This window comes from Pollachius pollachius (genome assembly GCF_949987615.1).
Source record: "Pollachius pollachius genome assembly, chromosome: 1".
NCBI lineage: Eukaryota > Metazoa > Chordata > Actinopteri > Gadiformes > Gadidae > Pollachius > Pollachius pollachius.
This window is the reverse complement of record NC_136934.1, coordinates 42,298,432-42,319,893: the sequence shown is the minus strand read 5'-3', so window position 1 is coordinate 42,319,893 and position 21,462 is coordinate 42,298,432. Positions and strand designations below refer to the sequence as shown.

The window sequence follows — 21,462 nt, the reverse complement described above, 5'->3', positions numbered from 1 at the left end:
CTCTGGTACATTTCGGTTTTTAATTAAACACATCGTTGCCCCTTTTTTTTCGCCTCTTAAGATTATATTTACAAAAAAAAGTTGCTAAGGAGTATATACACTCACAAACACCCTCTCTCTCTCACACACACACACACACATACACATACACACACACACACACACACACAGACACACGATGTGATGGGCTCGTCCATTAGTCTCCGACATAACAGGTAAAATGACCAACAGAGAAGCAAACAGAGAAAAAGTGGCTGAGATGGGTTAAGGCCAGCAAACAGATGACTTTGAGGAATGGCAATCTGGCTACCTCTGCGACCTCATCTCCTTGGGGTCAAAGTTGAAGGACATGTCTGAGGGGTCATCCTCTGGCCCCTTTCCTTTCTTCCTCTCCCTCTTCTCCCCTCTGCGGTAGACCTTCATCTGCTGCCTCTCCTGCTCCGATTGGACGGTCACCTGACAGCCAAAGTTTGGCTTGCTAGCCTCTCCCCCGCTCTGGCCGCCGTCTGGGAAGGAAGGCAGAGGCTTAGACCAACTCAGGGAAACCAAAGCACAGCAACAGCTGGGATATTTTCATAAAAACTAAACAATAATATTCTATGCAACACAATTAATGATAATGCTCATGTGTCAAGTGTAAATGATACCCTTCTATTTTTGACCAAAAAATGTATGACGTCATTATATTGTGATATATTGATTCACGATATACAGGCAACTGTATCAACTTAAAAAAACAATGGCTGTAAACATTAAGTGAGAAAAATCATTGCATATGGGCAATAAAATAATATGAAAAATAATGAGAGCTCATCCACCAGGATTTCATCTGATGTATTTTTCTGTCTACGGCACAGTGAGGGTTAACAAAACCCCCCTCCCCCCTCTTGACAGCAAAGCCTCCCTGTTTGAGGCACAACAGCTCAATAACAGCCAGCATTGCTCTTGAAAACAGATGAGACCTGATGATTGCATTGCAGCCTGGGCTGATTGACTGAATGATTTCTTCTTTATCTCCTCTGAGGGCTATACCTGCTCACTGAAATCCGTAGACTTCGCACAATTTTCCTCAGCCCCTCCTACTCAGTTTAACCCTGTCAGTCCCACACCCACACAATCCCCATTCTACACTTCCCAGGCGCCTTTTATTGCACGCTCTATATATCCAGGTGCCCATTGCATCTTGTTACATGCATCAACCCTCTTCAAAACAGTTCAACCCTGTGAATCTGGTTAGAAAACGTTTTGTTCTCGTACCTTTGGCCGTTATCTGCAAGTCGAAAGTTGAGAAGTAGGAATGCTTTGGCAACAAAAATATTAAAGAAGATTCAGGAATTGGACTCAAGAGATCAAAAAATCAATCAAAGTACGATTTTACTCTGAGGAACCGGTTGATCTATGAATTATAAATGACATTAAAGCACAAACAAATACTGGCATATTGAGTTTCTCTAGCTAGAAATTAAAACCAGATCTCCAAATTCCCCACCAGGTTTCTCTCCTGTATTCTTCATTTGCACCATCAGTCTGAGACATTTGACCCCCGCTGAAGCACCGACCGATATTGTGCCTCAGGGTTGTATCGGCCACTTGCGCTCATGTACAGACACAGCCCCAGACACAGCGGGGAGCCTGTTTACACCGGGTTGGCGCTGTCAGCTGCCCAGCTGTCTGGGACCCCCGGTGCGTCACCACCTTGGCTGGCCCGATGCTGATGCGGATACCGTGGGGACAGCTGGCCCGGGAGGGAGGGGTCAACCTAAGTCATCGGACCATCCTTTCACCCAGCCAAGCAGCTCCGCCTGCCAGACGCCTGGTCACAGATCAGGGGGGCACTAATTAGCCGCTTCCTCGTTAATGAAGCTTTGTTAATTATGCAAGGCGGTGGCAGGTTCTTGGTGGCAACTCTGAAGTCCCAAGGGGGACCCAGCGGGTAAACCCCTGTGTGTCCCGGTCGTGGGAGAAGTCGGACGGTGCAGGTCATGCTTACCGGGGAGTAAGTGACCGTGTGGACACCTGGGACAGAATGACGAGGGGGAAGGCACGGGCCAGGGAATATTACAAAGGCAATGAAAAATAACGACGGATCTGTGTTAAGGAAATGAACAGTGAAGGACAAAGGGCCATTGTTAGAATCGTCGACCAGAACACCTGGAGGCATTACAGAACAGTGTTAAACAGGGCGTTTGATTAGCTCACGGCCTTGTTTTACATACCTTATAAAATGTCAATTATGAAATATAGCAGAGTATAGTTTCAGCACACATACACACAATAAAATTAGTAGGACAGTGATAATGAAGAAGGATCTTATAACTGCCTGTTATGCAGTCAGAGATACTAAAAATAGCCCATGCTGAATCTAAATCCAAGGCCTTAATAACTACCTAGACGATGTTGGTTGATAAACTATTTGCTGAGTTAGGTATAATTGCTATTCCTTTGCAAAATATAATAAAAACCTAGACAGTAATTCATTGCTATCATCAGCCTGTTCAAGATAGGATCTTGAAATTGTCTCTACTTTATAAATTGTTCCAAATATTGTCCGAAATGCCACCAGGGATAAGGAGGGAGAAATGGGAGAAATGTAATGCAGACTTTCCCACGTAGAACAGGCCACTTCCGAAGTTAGGATAGCATGGATAATGCGATTCTCTTGTTCAGGGTTAATCAAGAAAACCACTATTACATGTCAGCTAACGGCAGGGACTGAGAGTCCCTCATGTTTTAGTCTAATAACCTTGGCTATCCAAGTCTCTAGTTCTCTATTCACTTGCTCCCTTTATCCTTGTTCGCTTCCTGATGATTTCTTTTTAGCTTAAAATTTCAATTTCTTCTTCCATATAATGATCCCCTTTGCGTGAATTACATGAACTGTATTAAAGAACAGTGAAAGACCTTTGGTCAGGAAGTTGCACGCCTTTAAGATTTTATGTATGCCGGTTCAGACCAGAAGTGTAATGTAGAAGGTTAAAAGAAGCAGTGGTAAGTTATGTGTTAAACATACAAATTAAACAGCAACAGACTGCTTGACTATGACTTATGGTTGGTGTATGGTTGTATCACTTATACCAAAATATATGTACCTCTCACCAATGTTACTATTGTCAATACTGTTCAAACTGCACATATCTTATTTATTATATATTCTAAACATATGTACATACTGTACTCTGCACTTCATCATATTTTTGCACTTCTTGTTTATTTCTAAACTGCATTATTGTGTCTCAGTACATCACAATAAAGTTGAATCCAATCTAATTTAATTGCTAAATGTGCTTGATATTTAGTATTTAACTGCTTTATTTGAATGTGCACCAACATAGACGCACCCCAATGTCCAGCCCTTAGAGCCACCCTCTGCAGATGGTATTTTTGTCTGCAATACAAAGAGTGTTCCTGCATCTGAACAAACCCCATTGCAGCCGACATGGTGTCCGGTCTCCAACTGGCCAACCCCAACAGGAGGGCTTGGAGTGTGAAATTAGCCGGACTCTGAGGTTTAGTGGCCACCAGGTGGGTTTTTCCTTTTGTCTCGTCTTTCGTGTCACGCCAAATAAATGGTCCCTGGATCCCAGCGTTGGCAACACACTCCCTGGAGTCGCCGCGTGCCGGGAACCTTGTGGAAAATAGGCCTTGTTCTAAATTCCAATAGCCTTAATGGGTTTGGGAGTCCAAATGCCTTATTCAGCCGGTAATGTCTGCTGCCATTAGAGCGGCTACCTGCGTTTGCATTTGATGGGGTGTATAAAATATGACCCAGGGAGAGGGGAGCTAGAAAGGTGCAACATACGTCAGCGTTATTATTTTCCAATGAGTGTTTGAATGGCTATGTTTGATCACTTCTCCCTGGAACAGAGATGAGAGCAACCATTAAGTGCTTGCTTTCCCCAGTCCAACAGCCCTTCTATTCCATCTTGGGTGCACTATTGAACTACCATTTCCATTTCATAGGCAACAGCACATCTTTTTTGTGTGTGTTGTTTTCCCACCCCCATGACTCTGATGAGGCACGCACCCCCTCCCCTCCCAGCTCTTTGATGTCTGCCCTTCCTTGCTCTTTAACCACTAATGTTGTAGAGACACACTGGGGTTTCTGATGGATATAAATAAATAAAAATGTGTTTGATCTTTGGGAATTAGTTCAATTTAGGACTGTTTTTGCAATAACTAGAGCTTTCATCAAAAGAAATTGAACACAGAAGTTGGTAATCTAAGATCCCTGGAATTAAGCTATCAAAGAAAAAAAGGAATATGCATGACAACTAAGAATACAGGAACACACATTAGCGGGCCCATAGGTAGAATCCATACTATACTTAAGTGTGTCCCATATAAGCAAACCCAAGCACCATTCAAATGCAATACCCAACTACGACCAACATGAGCCATCAACGCCTATAGTCTTCAAACTCTGCAAAAGTAGAGTCAGCCGATGCTTTCAATGGTGCCATAGAAGGAGGAATCAACTACTTATCTATGTATAAACTGCGTCTTTCATCCTCCCATTGAAATGTGGAGAAGCTCCGCCAACGCTATCTGCACGTTCATAAACACGCAAACTGCCGAGCTGCAAACTGCAATTTGAAAAGCTAATCAGCAGCCGACAGGCCCTCCCCGGTAAACCCTGGCTTCCTGACGCCATGCAGGAAGTACGGAATTTAATCAGCCTTTTCCTAGCCCCTCCTGACCTTACCCCCGGTTGTCAAGGCAACACTAATCTCAAAAGCTGCCTGGCAGGTGAACTTTCTGACAGGTGAACAGGAGCCTGGAAAAACTTCCCGACCACATGTAACTCAGGCTGGGTTTGGAACCCACTGTGAAAAAAGGAATAACCCAAGGATTCGGTTTCTGTCAGTTAATTGCCTCACCGACGAGACCCAGGGAAGGGACTGCTTCATGGAACATCTATTTAAAAGATTCACAAACAAACACGACAACAACGGGGTAAAAGTAACCCTCTGATTAAATAAATGATTGAATCAAACTAAATTATTTACAAACGACTTTTAAGGTCATGTCGATTGTGTTTTGAACACATACAGGAACTGAATGAGCTTAACTTTTGTTTCACAGGTATCAGTATAAATGTTTCACAAGCAACCATAGCGTCTCTTTGTTTTTCCTCTTTACGCCAGCCGGCTCTCGCTGACCTTCTCCATTTCCTATGGCCCATCTGCCATTACCGATCTCTACGTTGTCCTGTGAGTGTCCAGCCTGTAAACGGATCTCGTCATGACATAAACATTCACTGTCAGCAGCCTAGCCAGGTTCACATCAACTGAAGGGAAAAAAAGTTTCCTCGATAACAAGACTATCCATTACTCTGGTCTGGTTACATCCACTGCAATTCATTTTACACAACACAAAGGCAAAAAAGTAAAACAAACAACAATACATTTGAGAGACGCAGCCTGTTTGTCTTTGGAAGGTGACGGAGGTATTCAGAAAATAGGAAAAAAAAACTTTCTGAAGTGCTTTATCTTCTGGTCTTTTGATGCCTTGCAGCAGGATCAGACTTGTGCTAATGATGAATTATCCCCTGTATACCTCCCTCACATCCGCCACAACCCTCAATATGCCAACTTAGGAGGTGTTTTGGAAAACAAATACATATTAGGGATGGGAAAAATAATGTATTCCGATTCTTTGCTTTAGTTTGAAGCACAAAATGTCAATGTTAATAGGTGGAAGCAAATTCATGGTACCACCCTACAGAGGATGCTTGTGTGTTCACCTTAAAACTAGTTGTGTGAAGTACATTGTGTTCTGTTTAACCACCTTCATTTTAAAAGGTCCCTGCCAACAAAATCCACTCAAACACGATTTCTATACTAAAACACAACGATTATGTTTTCATTAGTCGTTTCACCCCAATGCAAAAATCAGAGGCAAGCTGCTGCCCTGAAACACAAGGATTGGTTTTCAGACTGTATAGGTCTATGTAATTATGGTACGCTAAGCTACTCTCCCATTACATGGGGGTCCCAGCTGCCGTTCAACAAAACCTTGATTTTAGCCCCTTGGCTCCACAATGGTAGAATGAGCTCCACACTGACATGAGAACAGCTGAAACCCTAACCATTTTCCGCCGCAGACTGAAAACTCATCTGTTGAGACTGCATCTTCATTCATAAAAAATGTATAATCCATACATTTTTTATAAATCTTTCTCTCTTTTTATTAAAAAAATGTAGGAATTGGGTATTTTGATCATTTTATGTGCTTGCTTGATTCTAACACTTTTTATCATCATTGTTGAAGGCAGTTATTGTTAGTCGCTTTTACAAAAGCTAAATCAATGTAGTGTACACAAATTAAGTTGTTTGAAATAGCTAATAGTTACAGAGGGTGCAGCTTTAACACAGTACTTTTAAACCACCAGGGAGAGACCGGCATTCCTAATGTAATCCAATGAGGACTAGTGTGAAGGTAACTCTTTAGTTAATGGCCTGCATGTCATGCTACACTACTGACATTGTCGCTCATAATACAATATCCTACTTTATTATTTATCTTAATCATGAAATGCAGTAAGAAAAGGAAAGGGACCGGGAGCTAATTTACCATCTTGTTCAAGGAATCCAAGACTATTAAATGCAGAAGAACAACCACGGAAGGAAAATGTAAGCATTTTAACGTGTGTGAGAGAGGGGCATTGATTACAACATGAGCACATCCGATAGATTAATGAACACGCTTCCATGGCTGAGCGATCAGGGCTCGTGACCTTGAGGCTCAAGGTACACGACCGGTACATGGAAACATGCTTGACCCTCAGACTCTGCATTACATATTCTTGTTGCTCCCGGGCAGCAGACGGCTCTGTTAAAAACTATTTAATGTGAGGCTGGGTGGGAAGAGGACAAGGGGATGACAGGATTAGGTTTGACTTTGAAATCTGAAACATTGTAAAGATACACCGTGGACTAAAGTCACAGAGAACACCGGGTCCTGAAACGCCCAGAACAAGGTGGCTTGAGAAACAGAAGATCCTGGAGAGCTTATATTACATTGATCGACACGCTGCCTTCCGGTCATTTCATTTTAAAAGCGTCTCACAAGATTGCATAAGCATAAGGCCCATCGGCCCATGCATTGTGACGGTTAATTGTGATATTATATATGTGGTCCGGACTAATGTCTTGATCTTTTGCCCCCCACCCCCTCCGAGATATAAATCCCAGCCTGGTATTTGGGGTACTTTGCAGTGAGGCGAGGCAAGGTTGCTATGGAGATGACCTGGTTGCCGCAGGGCTGTCTCACCTGGTGGGCATCCAAGCCTGTCTGGTGGGCAGGAGAGGAGGGAGTCTACGATGGCTGCCCTTCGCTGGAGGAGGCTTGAGATCATGTCCAATCCCTCTGCGCCCAGCAGCTCATACAGCTGGAGAGAGAGAAGGAGAGGGATGGGAGGGAGGAAAGAGATCAGTAGATGTGAGACAAAAACTCCCACATACACAAAAAATACAATACACACAGTATATTCATTGTATGTTTTGCCCCTCTAACATGTCTCCAGTGCCAGAATGAGCACCTGGTAATTAGCATCCGCCTGCCACAGAATATGCTCTGTCGCTTAGCCTCCCAAACACAGCCACCTGGCACTTAGCTGGTGACAGCAAAACAAAAACAACAACGACGCAGATCCAGAAGAAACAAATAAATAATGAAAGAGGGACCTGGGTGCCTGATTGTAGGACTACAGTGTTGGAGAAAACACGGACGGGATCAGCACTCAAACCGGGCCGATGTGCTCAAAGACACCGAACTCAGCCTGAACTCGCTGGCTAGTTATCAGCTGATATGCCACAGGAAGGAAAGAAGAAAGGATGGCAACTAATAGAAAGAGAGAGAGAGAAGGAGACATTTTGCTCTCAACGGCTTCAAGATAATTACCTGCATTGATGCACATTTTGGAGTTAGCAGAGCCAGAAATACCATACGATATTGAATATGTTGCCTTTATCCCTATGCCCCCTATGTCTTTCCCCTTCCAAGGCCTTCTCAGATAGACGGCAGTCTCAGTACAGGAATGAGAGGGATGCCCTTTGATGTGGGGGTCAGAGCAACACACTCCCACCCCACCCCACCCCTGGCTGAAGGGTCTTTCTTTGTTGTCCGTTTCATATGTGTTCCCAAGTCCTAATGCTTGTGTGTGTGTGTGTGTGTGTGTGTGTGTGTGTGTGTGTGTGTGTGTGTGTGTGTGTGTGTGTGTGTGTGTGTGTGTGTGTGTGTGTGTGTGTATGTGTATGTGTTTGTGTGTGTGTCTATGTGTGTGTGTGTGTGTCTGTGTGTGTGTGTTTGTGTGTATGATGTTGGTTTTGCTTTGGTCTTTGTTTATAGAGAGTGCGCCGAGAATCGTTTTACTGGCTCTCGTGAATTCTGTCCTTGGACCTTATTAAACAGGTGAGTACTCCTCCGAGACATTAAATATAGTCAAAATCAACAAGTCAAATCAATCCCACATACCTAATAATGCTGCAGGGAGTAGATAACTTACTTACAATTCGGTTCAACCCTGTGTGAATTTAATTTTAAAATTACTTCAATTTTTTTTTCTACCTTTTTTTTTAAAACTATGGCTAAAAAATATCTTCACACATGTCTTTTTACAATGACCATTCGTGGTGTTTTTCAGCAGAGAAATAGTCTGCCAAAGACGTTGATGTTGCTTAGCAATCGGACACACTGGGGTTCATAAGTGACCGGACTACTTGCAGAGTTATAAGAAAGACGTGAATCAGGCAAAAAATCTGCTTTCCTTGACAGCGGTCGAGCTCGGTGTGCATAAAAGTACCGACGGTCCAATTGCGAACTATTGCAACTGCTGATGCAATCTCTCTAAGTTAAAATGTAGCCACACCCACCCCAAACCAATCGGAATAAGTGTATACATGTCGATTATAGCGGACTACACCACCTCTTCTATTCCGCATGGAATTCTATTCCGATCAGAGAATTCTATTCCGATTGAGGCGTATATATGATCATTTTCTATTCTGATTGAGCTGCTCAGAGCGGGTGTTTTCGGCGGCTGGACTGACGGTCACCAGGCTGCGGTCGCGTCTGATCCCGGAGCATGTTAACATGCTCATCTTTCTCAACAAAAATCGGTAGACTGGTGCTGAAGTTCTTGAGCTACTGGTTATTTTTTCTGAAGCTTTGCTAATAAGCCTAATTCATTGTTAGGAAGGCTAACAATCACCCTCTTTCTCTGCCTTTTTTGATAGTTTTGAGTTACTTTTGGCAAAAAACCTGTCCGAACTAAGTAGGATATATTTTTGGTTAAGTTATAACATGATTGTTTTTTTTATATTATTATTATTATTTTGGTGGAAAAACGAGAGTCAGTTGTGTTTATGAGCTGCAGGCTCCGTTGTTTTAATAGCACAGTAGAGCATATCAAGTGTAACCATTGAACAGATCCGGTTTAACAGCCACAAGAGTTGTTCATCTTATAATAAAGATCTCAATGAGGAAAACACGCTGTGTTTTTGTGTTTTCATTGCATTTTGAATATAGCATTGGCCTATAGTTAATTTTAACATAAAAATATTAATGATTAATCGAAAATTGATAGTTAATTCTCCTGACGATCGACTAAGACAATTTAATCGAATGCCCATCCCTAATATGTACAAAATAAATCATTCAGTTTTTGATGCTGCACTTTAATCAGTTATAAAGGGCCATATGAAACGCAACGTGCTAGAGGTGCCAAGAAACTATGTTTGGTACTGCCATTTTTTTTTTGTCATGGTTCATGTGTGCAATAAAAATTACATTTCGTGAGAAAAAAATCGTGGCAGAGAATCGTGATATAAATTCTAAGCTAAAAAATCGTAATTCATATTTTTTCCCCAAATCGTGCAGGCCTACCCACAATAGCATAACATAGAAGTTAATTGAATGGATAGAAAACAGCGTGTTGATGTGTGTGTCTTTGTGTGTTCGCATATTCTTCCCTATTGAACATTAAGTATAATTGGATGTGGAATATTGGAATTTTAGCTCACTAAAACAGGTAACACTTTAATGAACCATTAATTAACAGTAGTAAATGCAGCAATAAACATATACTAACACTTAATTAACAGTTATATTATCGACTGGTAATTATTTACTAATGGTGTTCATTTTTACTTATTATGTAACCAATGGTACTGCTAACCCAAACAATTATCCTAACCCTAACTCTTATGCCGATGCTATTAAAGAATAATCATCAATGCTACTAATGCTAATTAATGGACAATGAATGTACCGGTAGTGTCCCCCTAAAACATCCCATCTAATGTATTCTGAATATGTTTGCAAAGGATTCTTTGTCTCTACTTTCCTATCCTTTTAACTGAGGCGGTGCAGTCACACTAAGATGTCAATTTACCATTTGAATTGGCTTTATGAGTAAATGGCTTTTCTTCGTATTCACACCCTCCCACTCCATCCACCTCCACGCCTCCCCCCACATGCCAAGCACAGATGCTACCAGAAAATGTCATCATCCAAGGGCCACAAATGAGAAATAATATAGCAGGCATGTTCCCTCGACTGTCGACTTTAATGGCGCTGAATGCATAGCCTTTAAACTTGACTCTTGACTTTGGAATCACACAGAGAGAGCAGCGTGAAGAAAGCTCTCTACCACACACACACACACACACACACACACACACACACACACACACAGACACAGGGCACGTGTGCGCACATACGCGCACGCACTCAAAGGGCATTCCACATCTCAAGATGTCAGTGGGAGAGTTCGGCTCCAAATGTCAACTACGTGAGGAACATTGGAGCCGAATGTAACCAAGCCAGGTAGTACAATGCTCCCTTTCTTGGATGCAAGGAAGGTAGGTGAGAAAGGGAGGGAGAGCGAGAGACACACACACAAACACACATATAAAGACGGGGGAGTATAACAAGAGGGAACAAGGTATTGGGCTTAGGGCTGCAACTAACGATTATTTTAATAATCGGTCGATTATTTTTTCGATGAATCGGATAAAAAAATAAACATTTGTAATTGCCGCATCTTTATTCAGAAACTGAACATTACTTCAAATTCACAGTGCAGACTGAAGTGTAAAAACACCAGGTGATTGCTTCAACGTCCCGGAAGTATTAAAAGATTAAATGATAAAAAAAAAAAAAACTGGGATAACACAAAAAAAACATAAAATATATAATATAGATTCATAAATATACAGTATATAAGGGATGTCCATGGTTAACCGGTTACCTGATAAGATCTTTAACCGGTAAAAACTACGGTTGAAAAGAAATTAAATCATCTTAATTTCTCTCAGATGACAGGAGATTGTTAATTTTTATTGATATTGATACCATTTTCGAGACTCCTTAACGATCCACGTCTTTATTGATACCACTATTGATACTTTTCTATTATTTTGTTGAAATAGAACTTGAATTGTTGCTTTAATTGCTGATAAGATGATCCTAGCTCAAGATAGGATGCTAAACAGGTCATAATTCCATCTTTACTATCTATTTTATATTGCTGGGAAAACAAGTTTTCGCCAAAATCTCAATTCTTTTTTTTTTGTGTTGCATTTGAACACATCAATCATATTACTGAGCCGACTTGAACGCGTCACATTTGACACTGTTTGCTACTTTCTTTTAAGCTAACTAGCTCTATATCCTGCCAATTTTTAACATGGATTTAAAAACTGGATTACTATTTTTAACTGACGGGACTTTCTATGCCGTCCGGTTGCGTGATTACTACCGCTGCTTTGAATGACTGTTGATGCACGTGGTGCCGACTCCGAGCCCATCTGCACACCGTCTGCAGCAGCAGCAGCTGACAGAGTTTTGGTTGGACTAGACGGATACTGAGTTGAAGGAGTTTTTTTAACCCAAAGGCAGTGAAGGTACAACACTATTATATAGGCCTACAGTCCAGTGTTGATATGACCAAAATACAAGCTGTGGTCGCTCACACTAAAGCTCGCAGTGGGCGTGCATGAACCATGTACCAACCTACCGCAACTGCCTGTAAACAGTGCCGCCCCTACGAGTGATGTATCAATCGCGCGACTCAACGAATCATTGACCAAATTTGTTGCCAATGCTTTTAATAATCGATTTTTAATGATTTTATCGATTTATTGTTGCAGCCCCAATTGTCATACCTATGTCATCTATTAATTTGTCATTAACATTACACACACACACACTAACAAACACAGAATTACCACAAAGACAACAAAACAATAGACACACACCATCTACGACATATACCACAAAACTACTTGGGAGGCCTACAAATCCACAGGTAAAACAATTGCGGTGAAGGGAGAAGATAGCAAAAAACAGGATAACAATAAATTACATTATACAGGCTGCGTAAAGCAAGTGTTTCTGCTTCCAGAGAGAGCCAATGAGAGAGGAAAGAGTACCTGTGATAAACAGCGTGATAAATGTGCCCACAAAGTTAGCACACACCAACGAATACAGAACAAAATGGCAGTTTCTGCTCTCCACTCCAATGCTTTCCCTTGAACATTTGTTCTCTTTTGGCTGCATGATAATCCAGTCACTAGACTTTCATGCTGCCAGTCAACAACCTTGCCTAACTACCACTAGACTCTACTGGTAGATAGGTAAGGTTGTTTGACTGGCAGCTGAAGGGTCTGGGTTTTGTACCCTAGCCTATTGTCGACAGTGGGCTTTTTTGTGCATGTTGCCTAACTCTACCTGCTAATTAGAGACATGCAACTAATAATGCAAGTCACTTTGAGTAAAAGCAAAGCTAATATGACGTGATGGACACAATGCTTACATGTTATATTTCTGCCAAGTGGATCAGGGATATGCAGGATAGTCAGTGCCAAAGCTGATATGACCCTGTGCGTATCAAACATGCCACCACCAATGGCAGATCAATTTAATAATTTGGCAGACTAAAAATAAATAAAGGGCACATTGAAACCATTGCTTGGGCGGTAGCAAGAACATTAAAAAAAATATGATTTGGGACCCTGTATATGCAGATTTGTTGATGTCAGCTCTAAAAATAAGTAATTCAGCTTTTTAATAAATTCAATTAAATACCACATCCAATGGTAGTTAAGGTACATTAAGAAACAGCCAAAACAACTTACAAAGAGGTCAAGTGATTGAAGATCAAGGTTGAACAGGCCTGAGTGAAAGAGTAGTTGTGCACCTACGTGCAACAGATACAGATGAAGGTCAGGGTTGTTGGTCAACCTTACCTCACGGGCCTCGTCAAACCGTGTCCTTCTTAAATACCAAACCCAGTCTACACGTCTCCTTTAAGAGGAAGAACTGTGTCTAAGATAACCTCTGAAATACCAACATATAGTATCGAATATGTCAACTGACCATACTAACCTTTCTCATTAGTTGCACTGGAGCCAAGATATTTTTGTTTGTGTAACATCAATAACATAGAGAGTTTTGAGACGAGGTCTGGGTGCGGAACAAACATGTTGTTTATCAGTCTTTGCAGAATTGTGTGTATGTTGTGCTGGTGGTATTCAGCAACCAGCATTCATAAATTTCAGCTTAATTGAATTTGTGTAAATAATAATTTGTATAAGATTGCACAACTTTTAAATGAGTTCATGCAGAACTCTACGTCTACTCTAAAATGACTCTTATTGGCCAAGTCGTGTCAATGGGCAACAGTGGAGGCTTCTCCATTGAGGAGAGGGAGGAAGATCCTCCTTAACATTGTTGAGAATAAAAAATGTAGACTGCCCAGACTACTGTAATGAATTAATGCCCTTAAATATGACTACTTCAATGCCTTTGAACATATAATGTTTGTTTCCCTGGGTAAAGGGACATTAGCACCCCCTATCGCCTATTGACGATTACTCCAGGGAGGAAGTTCCTCCCTCAGCCTCCGTTGACTCCCATTAATTTCCCCGAAAGTACTGGCGGCCGGTGAATAACATGGGTTTCAATGGGAGAGAGGAGGAAAGTCCTCATCTGAGTGGGTGTGACCTTAAGGGGTCTGATTCGCGCAAAAATCTATTTGCACTGCGCTATGAACCAATAAGCGGGATCCCTGGCTGGTGAGCAGTGTTGCCAGATTGGGCAGATTTCCCACCCAATTGGGCTACTTTTAACCACATTAGGCTGGAAAAATTATTATTGGGTGCGAAATCAGCCCAATCTGGCAACGCTGTCGATAACAAACCCGCTCTGCATTGCCGCTCAGTCTAAGAGACGCAAAGCAGGTGAAATCATCTGAACAATAGCGAGATTCTAACACGGTGTACAATGGAAACATTGGAAACAGAGGACATTGTTCATGTTTTATTACACAAAGCACTCCATTCATTGAGTTACAGTGCTAAGTTAGTGGCCAAAGAAAAAGGTAGACCACTTCGCAAAATCCAATCGAGATCACCAAAAGTAATGGCAACATCAGTGTTGTGGGTGCTACATGTGGCGTGTGGGTGCTAGGTACTCATGGCTAACTGTTAGCTTTACTAGCAATCAACTGTATTGCTGGCCCTGTTTGCTAATGAATAATGGCAAATCTCCAACATGGGCTGTTCATGGTTTCACTGATGTGAAAAATCTTGATAGGGCAACCAAATGCCACGACAAGTGTCAAGATCACGTTGGTGCTGCTATGCGACTTTCCTTGCTAGGCACCATGCCTATAGATCAGGTTGCTTTAAATAATGTTCTTGTTCTTTTACTAGTTTGTTACTCTGACCGTTCTGTTTGATATTGTGGAAAGGGTGTGAAAAGGGTAAATGATTCAGAGCATGATGCATTTTAAATGGCATCACTTTTGGTCTTGAGTCTTTTCTTCAAAAAAATGTAACTGAAAATAAACATAGCTAAATTACAACCATTAACTTCAGTCATTGAGGGCAAAAATAGGCCCAGATTTTTTTATTTACTTTTACAAATCAAGAGTAGGCCTGATTTGACTAATGGGCTTTGCATCCTTTCCTTCTGCCCTTGTAGTCCATTTCAAAGACATGCTGCCCGCCAGCTTTCAAATTACAGCGATGCCACTGGTGGCTTTGTATCAATTTTATTTACATAACTATCTCTCCCTACTATTTTGTAGTTCACCAAAACACCCAGAAACAACTTGAGTCTCACATTCTTATGCCGCCATACACCAACAGTGCAAGCAGGCCAATGGCAACCAAGTGCGCAGACCTTCCTCCCGCACTTTAAAAACCACCAGCCGCCACTGATGGGCAATCATGCCTTACAACACAGTGCAATCAGTGTCAACTCTGGTTAAAATAAAAGTTCTTATCCAATAATTCCGTCAAGTTCCCTTGCCACCTGCAATACATTATAAAAGCCCTGATTATGACTGCAGTGGTCACTGGGCAGGTTTGTCAACCATGACCTATTTTCCTTGCGGTGCAATTACGTAGATATGTTGACCTTTACGAAGATGCTCTGCGAGGAGGTTTAACAAGGCCTCCATAGTGCAGTGAGTGTGAGGTTTTGCCTGAGGTAAGTAAGGATGCCAGAGAATGACGATCAACTAAGCTTTTTACACAGTTTGTTTACTAGATTGGTTTGCCCCCTAGTGGTCAGGAATAATTGAATGCTGCTTGGAATGCCTCAATAGTTACAATATTTTTAATAAATGCCAACGTTTATCCCTAACAACTACAAACTGTGCAATTGATTATTTTTCAAAACAGAACCAAATAATATATTCTATATATAGGCCAATATGTATATTCTATATTCTCTATTAGATTTCCAGGGCCCAGTCAGGGTTTCATGCTGCTAAAAATGCAACCAAAAAAAAACACAAATCCGTCAGAACTAGTATGCATTAGGCAGAATAAATAAAGCTGGTTCACGCACCTCATTCTGAAGCTCATCATCACTCTTGTATGAGGCCAACATCTCAAACAGGGAGGTGCACAGCTCCTCCGGGCTGGAAGAGATCATGTTGCCTCCATCCAGGTACTTCTCCACCTCTGCCCTAAGAATGGCTCCATCCATAGAATTACTGCTGGGTGCCCCCGAACTGGACTCATCCGTCTGGCCGCCAACCTTCCCTGCCTGGTGGCTGCTCAGGAAACTGTTAAAGTCCAGGCCTACCTCATCCTCGAGGCTGGCTGCCCACGGGATATCCAGGGGATCCAGCGTGTAGCTGTCATAGGAGAAGGCAATGTTGCGTCCAAAAGCGATGCCACGCTGGAGGTTGCGAGAAGAGCTCTGGGCCTGGACAAAGTCCTCCACGAGGGACTCTCCGAGGGTTGAGACAATCTTCGCCACAGCAGCACAAGACGCTTCGGCTGCAGCGGCGGGGAAGGGACCAAACATTTGTTTGATGGCTCTCGTCTCCTCGGTGCCCACATGGTCTTTGTTGTGGAACGTCTCAAAGAGGAAGACGGCCGCACTTTCAATTGTTTCCTGACCATTTTCAACCCCAACTGTAAATTAGAGATAAGAACACAATGTTTTGCAATTTCAACAAATGGCTGAACATTGGCTATGGTTAAGGTTATGAGCTAAGGTTATGTTGGTCATCACCGAAATCATGATAAACTTTGACTGCAACAATGACCACTAATAATTGCGTTTAGTTGCACCATTATTGATTTAGAAGATTAGGATTTAAATGTATGTTTTTTCAATTAATTTATATATATATATTAGTTAAAACCTCTCTATTTAAACCATGCCTATGTGCCTTATTTAAATAATACGCCAACCAATTCATGCTTAACCAGACATGGCTTCAAAAAGGAATAGAATAATTAATTGACCAATTAGAGTAAAAATGTCATAAAAAAGAAGGACTGCAAGAAATGCAAAGATGGGTGAGGCAGAGTAGACCCAGTGAAGATGAAAAGGATTTAAACCAATTAAAACGGAGTAAAAGCATCAGAGTCTCCCCTGTATGCAGCATTGAGAGAATGGTTGCTTTCATCCTGTTCAGAGTGCACTTAGGAGCTTCTTGTTAATTTGGGTTTTTAAGCTCGAGTTTAGGACATATAATGGCTGAGTGTATTGTGACAACAACAAATTTCAAGTTAATTTTGGCCAGTGAATGCAAGGAACATTATCATACACGTACGGGGGAAAAAGGATTAAACAACAATAGTTGACTTTCTTTCATGATTGATGCTATACAAAAACGCGAAAAGTACTCATGTGTTGTAGGTCAATGTGTTGGACATAAACATGTACAGCACAGCAGCAACCAAAACATGCCACAGCCTTTTAAATGCGGTGAGTAGAACTGCCGGCTTTGGCCAATTACTTTGTAGGTTAGATTGATTGTTTTCAAACATGAGTTAATAAAAAGAAAAGCCTGACAACTGTCATGGAACAAGCTTGATGGTTGAGATGGACAGAAAATGGATAGATGAAAGACATCAAACTTTGTGCGAGTGTAATGTCAGATTCAGATGTCATACTGCCTTTCTCTCTCTAAATAGTGGTAGAGGTAGAATTTGCAGCAGGAATGTAGCTCAGATTAAAGCGGTTATTCCTTTGCCAAGTACTTAGGAGCAAGCAATTCAATACAAATTTTATCCACATTGGATTTTTTCAAAAACGGTGCAGCAGTGGCTTTGAACTCAATTCAGCTGTGAGGACTGGCAAAATAAGGGCTTTAAATGTTTTCTCTTTCTTATTGTGTTTAGTCTTATTGTGATTGACAATTGTGTTTCTGTTCAAACATTGTTCATTCAGCACCCTTGAGATGAATCTGAATGGAATCGAGATTTTAAGGGAGGTTTGGCAGCCTTAACTTGCATACCGTGAGTTTTGGATTCACCACACACCATGTTCACGTGTGGATTTCAGTCAATCTAGCAGAAGCTAGGAAGTGAGCCACTCTGTCCTTCACACCTCTGCATCATGTACAGCCAGCGGCTGTCCTCTTGAGCTCTGCTATGCATCAGGGATGCAGTGGGATTACAGAGGCAGAGGGAATCCTACCCCCTTGTTCTGATCCTGTCCATCTGCTACCCCCACCACCGCAACGGTCTCCATGAGCACCAATACCATCACCATCAGAACCACTATCACCACCACCATCACCATCACAACAACCACCAGAACCCCAATCACCACCACCACTATCCCTACGACAACCACCACTGCCAGCATCACCACAAGCACCAGTAACGCCACCACCACCAGAACCACGATCACAAGCATCACTGCCAACATCACCACAAGCAACACCATCTCCACCTCTGCCTACATCACAAAGAGCACAACTACCATCAACACCACAAGCACCCCAACGCCACCACAACCACCATAACCACTATCACCACCACCACAACAACTACTGCCAGCATCACCACAAGCACCACTACCCCCATCACCAGCCCCACTAACACCACAACTGCCAGTATCACCTCCAGCACCACCCCATCCATCCCTTGGTGTCTAGATAGGAGGGAAATGCGGGCCACAAATGGAAGGCTTTTACATCTCTCGTAGTTGCTCGAATGACGGCGGACAAAATGCTCTTCTGCGTTAATGGAGGTGATACTCATTTTAACCAGGTACAGGTTAGAATATAAATATGGATTAGCCTTCAGCCTCTTTAATGGAAAAATGCATTCCTTCTTATGAATTGTAATAAGTTGGTTAATTTAATTGTATATAATTAACATAATTTAATCATCACAGAATCAACAGCTTCAACCTCCCATGATTTTAGTGTGTGGGCTTTACAGACCTTATATCATCGAGGAAAATATAGAAGCAATTGAGTGGCATAGCACTAATAAATTACTAGAAATTACTATCTAGGGGCATACACTCTACTAACACTGTAGTGAAACGTGAGGGTAATGGTTCTTCACATATAAGGCGGTACTCTGTTTTACTGAGAGAAATCGTACTCTGTGCGCTGAGTGAACATTACTAAACTATCTTTCTAGGTATCTATAATGTCTATAGCAGTCTATGAATGAACTATTCGTGAAATGTCTTTTTCAATATATTGTTCTTGATCCTCCTTCATCCAGTGGGAATTGCTGCATGCACGGATCATGAAAGTGAAATGATGCATACATGAATTACAATAGGTTTCCAGAAGGGAGAGGTTGAAATGGTTTATTTACCGATCTGTCTGGCAGCCACAAGGATGTTCTTCAGGTCCGGGCTAGTGGTTGGCTGCTGGGACTGGTCTCTCTGCTGCGTGCAGAACTGAACCACCTTCTGCCATGTCAGACCCTGTCTGGCAAACAGCTCCTGACGTTTCACACGCTTTGACTGATGAAGGAATCACAGTAGGAGATAATATGGTGAGATTTTGTACAGCTTTGCATTTTAGAATGACATCCTACTCAACTGCACATGCATACGGTATATACACCTACACACAAACCAGTGTATATGCAATTACTGGTTACAAGTAAAAATGATGAAAACAATAAAGTGGGGGCGGACCATTCATGAGTTGGTCCAGGATATAATACAAACAGGAATTTCACACATTGGGCATGAAACAATATTAACTCTGTGTGAAATACACCTCCATCCACATATGTTGATTATTTTCACCATTTTAATAAGGTGACCGCTGTAATTGGCAGATTTTGAGCTCTAAATCACAGCTCGGAAAAAACTCAAATAATAAATATAAAAAATATAATAAACATTTTTTATAGAAAAAACAGTGACATAGGCAAATTCATGTTGTGTTAATTGTCAGTTTCATTTAAGTTTGCATACTAATTAAATTCTATGCAGTTCATTTTTTTAATATGCAATAGAATGTACTGATTACATTATATAACCTCTTCTAATTAGACAACTGTTATTGAGGGTGTCACTGAGATAGTATTATACTCTCTTATAACGAGTATCTTGCAAGTGATTTATTTAAGCAAATTCTTTAATTGAGCTTAAAAATAATATATTCAGCATTGTTTCCTTGATTTGATTACATTTATTATTAACGGTCTACAATTTAATAAAAACATTTTTACTATCTTTATTCTATATTAACAGGCTGTACACAAATTCTATAACATGTATGTATGTATGTATGTATGTATGTATGTATGTATATAATATACCACATAGATGTTTGAAATACTACATGTGATGGCAGAGACGGAGGAAAAAAAGATCCGTTCAGCAGTTGAGCATGAGATCTCCCTGGGATAGAAAGCTCAGCCGTAGGAGGGAGGATAGGCATTAACACAATGACTCCATTACAATCAGCACTTCCAGGTCCTCTAAAACTAAGGATTTTACCACAGGCTAGAAGATTATCTCAGGGTGACCCTGGCCTTCTTTTCCCTAGAGAAGCTGTTTTGAGGATTCAATGGACGGTGTGTCTGACAGAGGTTGTGCTCTCAAGATCTGTCCCAATTTCGTTTCAACTCTCGAGAACCTCGCTTGTGGCAAAGGGTTGATTTTTGCAAAAGGCTGTGAAAACTGAAAAAGCCAGAACTGACATGAAATACAGCTCATAATGAAGTATTCAATTAAAAGGCTGACATAGGGGGAAAAAAAATCTCATTAGGCAACAACAACAAGGCAGTTTGTTAAATGTCTTGTAATATAATTATATCTTGTAATGTAATGTTACCACACAAAAATCATAAATATTTATTTTCATTTCATGGCATTATAAAAGTTTATTATGACAGTGACCTTAAGTTTCACTTGAGAAACATAGAGAACAGAAAATGCAAATACTGATATTTAGGACTGATATATGATACTGAACACTCTTTTTAGTGTTTCATTGAACCATGTGCAATAACAGAGTTAAAGGTCCAGTGTGTGAAATTGAGGTTGCAGATTGCAACCAACAGAACCCCTCCCCATCCCTCCCTCTCCAACGATTACATTGGCCTGTAGTGGCCTGTATTGTGTAAGCCAGTAGGTGCTTTCAATAGGATGTGATTGTCTACAACAGCATTAAGTAGCCAAGTGTGAACTGATGAGGTTGATGGATTCATAAATTGTACATGTTATTTATACAAAACACAAATGTCAATGTAAAACTATAGGTCATACCATGCTAGTAAAGGTTATTGTGTTATGAACAAGATTGTTCATTGTGTTTTTTTCCAACGTCATTATAATAATTACAGATCATGGACCTGAATTGGCCTGTCCACATAAGCCACAACAAGGGTGATTGTGCGAATAAATCGGTTGAACCAATCCCACTCAGTTATCTTTGCGACCATGGACACTACATGTTGGAGGACATGGCGGAGGTAGCAGCCTTCAACGTTTCTCACGCAAAGTCCTCTTATTGCATCCATCGTGGTAAACAAAATTCACCTTAATCCCTAAACGTGAGGCTACTTTTAGTTATCGAACAGGGATACTACATCAAAAACAAACCTTTCCAATACGTTGATGTATTGAAGAAAGCCCACCCACTTAATCCCATAATCCCCCTCATCCGCAAACTGTCGTTAACTTCACTATTTTACTGTCTGTGCAGCAGTTGATGTCCACGTC

General features: G+C 41.3%; 1 protein-coding gene across 1 annotated transcript in view; it reads right to left on the bottom strand.

Annotated features, from left to right (window-relative positions):
- The window catches only part of ascc3 (activating signal cointegrator 1 complex subunit 3), a 100,114-nt gene that overhangs the window by 76,905 nt on the left and 1,747 nt on the right, over nucleotides 1–21,462 (bottom strand). The window contains exons 3-6 of the mRNA XM_079744833.1: nucleotides 19,095–19,245; nucleotides 15,862–16,436; nucleotides 7,273–7,390; nucleotides 311–506 (exon numbers count right to left, since the gene is read on the bottom strand). Of these exons, the coding sequence (XP_079600959.1) occupies nucleotides 311–506; nucleotides 7,273–7,390; nucleotides 15,862–16,436; nucleotides 19,095–19,245 (1,040 nt within the window). The remainder of the gene's footprint in view (nucleotides 1–310; nucleotides 507–7,272; nucleotides 7,391–15,861; nucleotides 16,437–19,094; nucleotides 19,246–21,462) is intronic.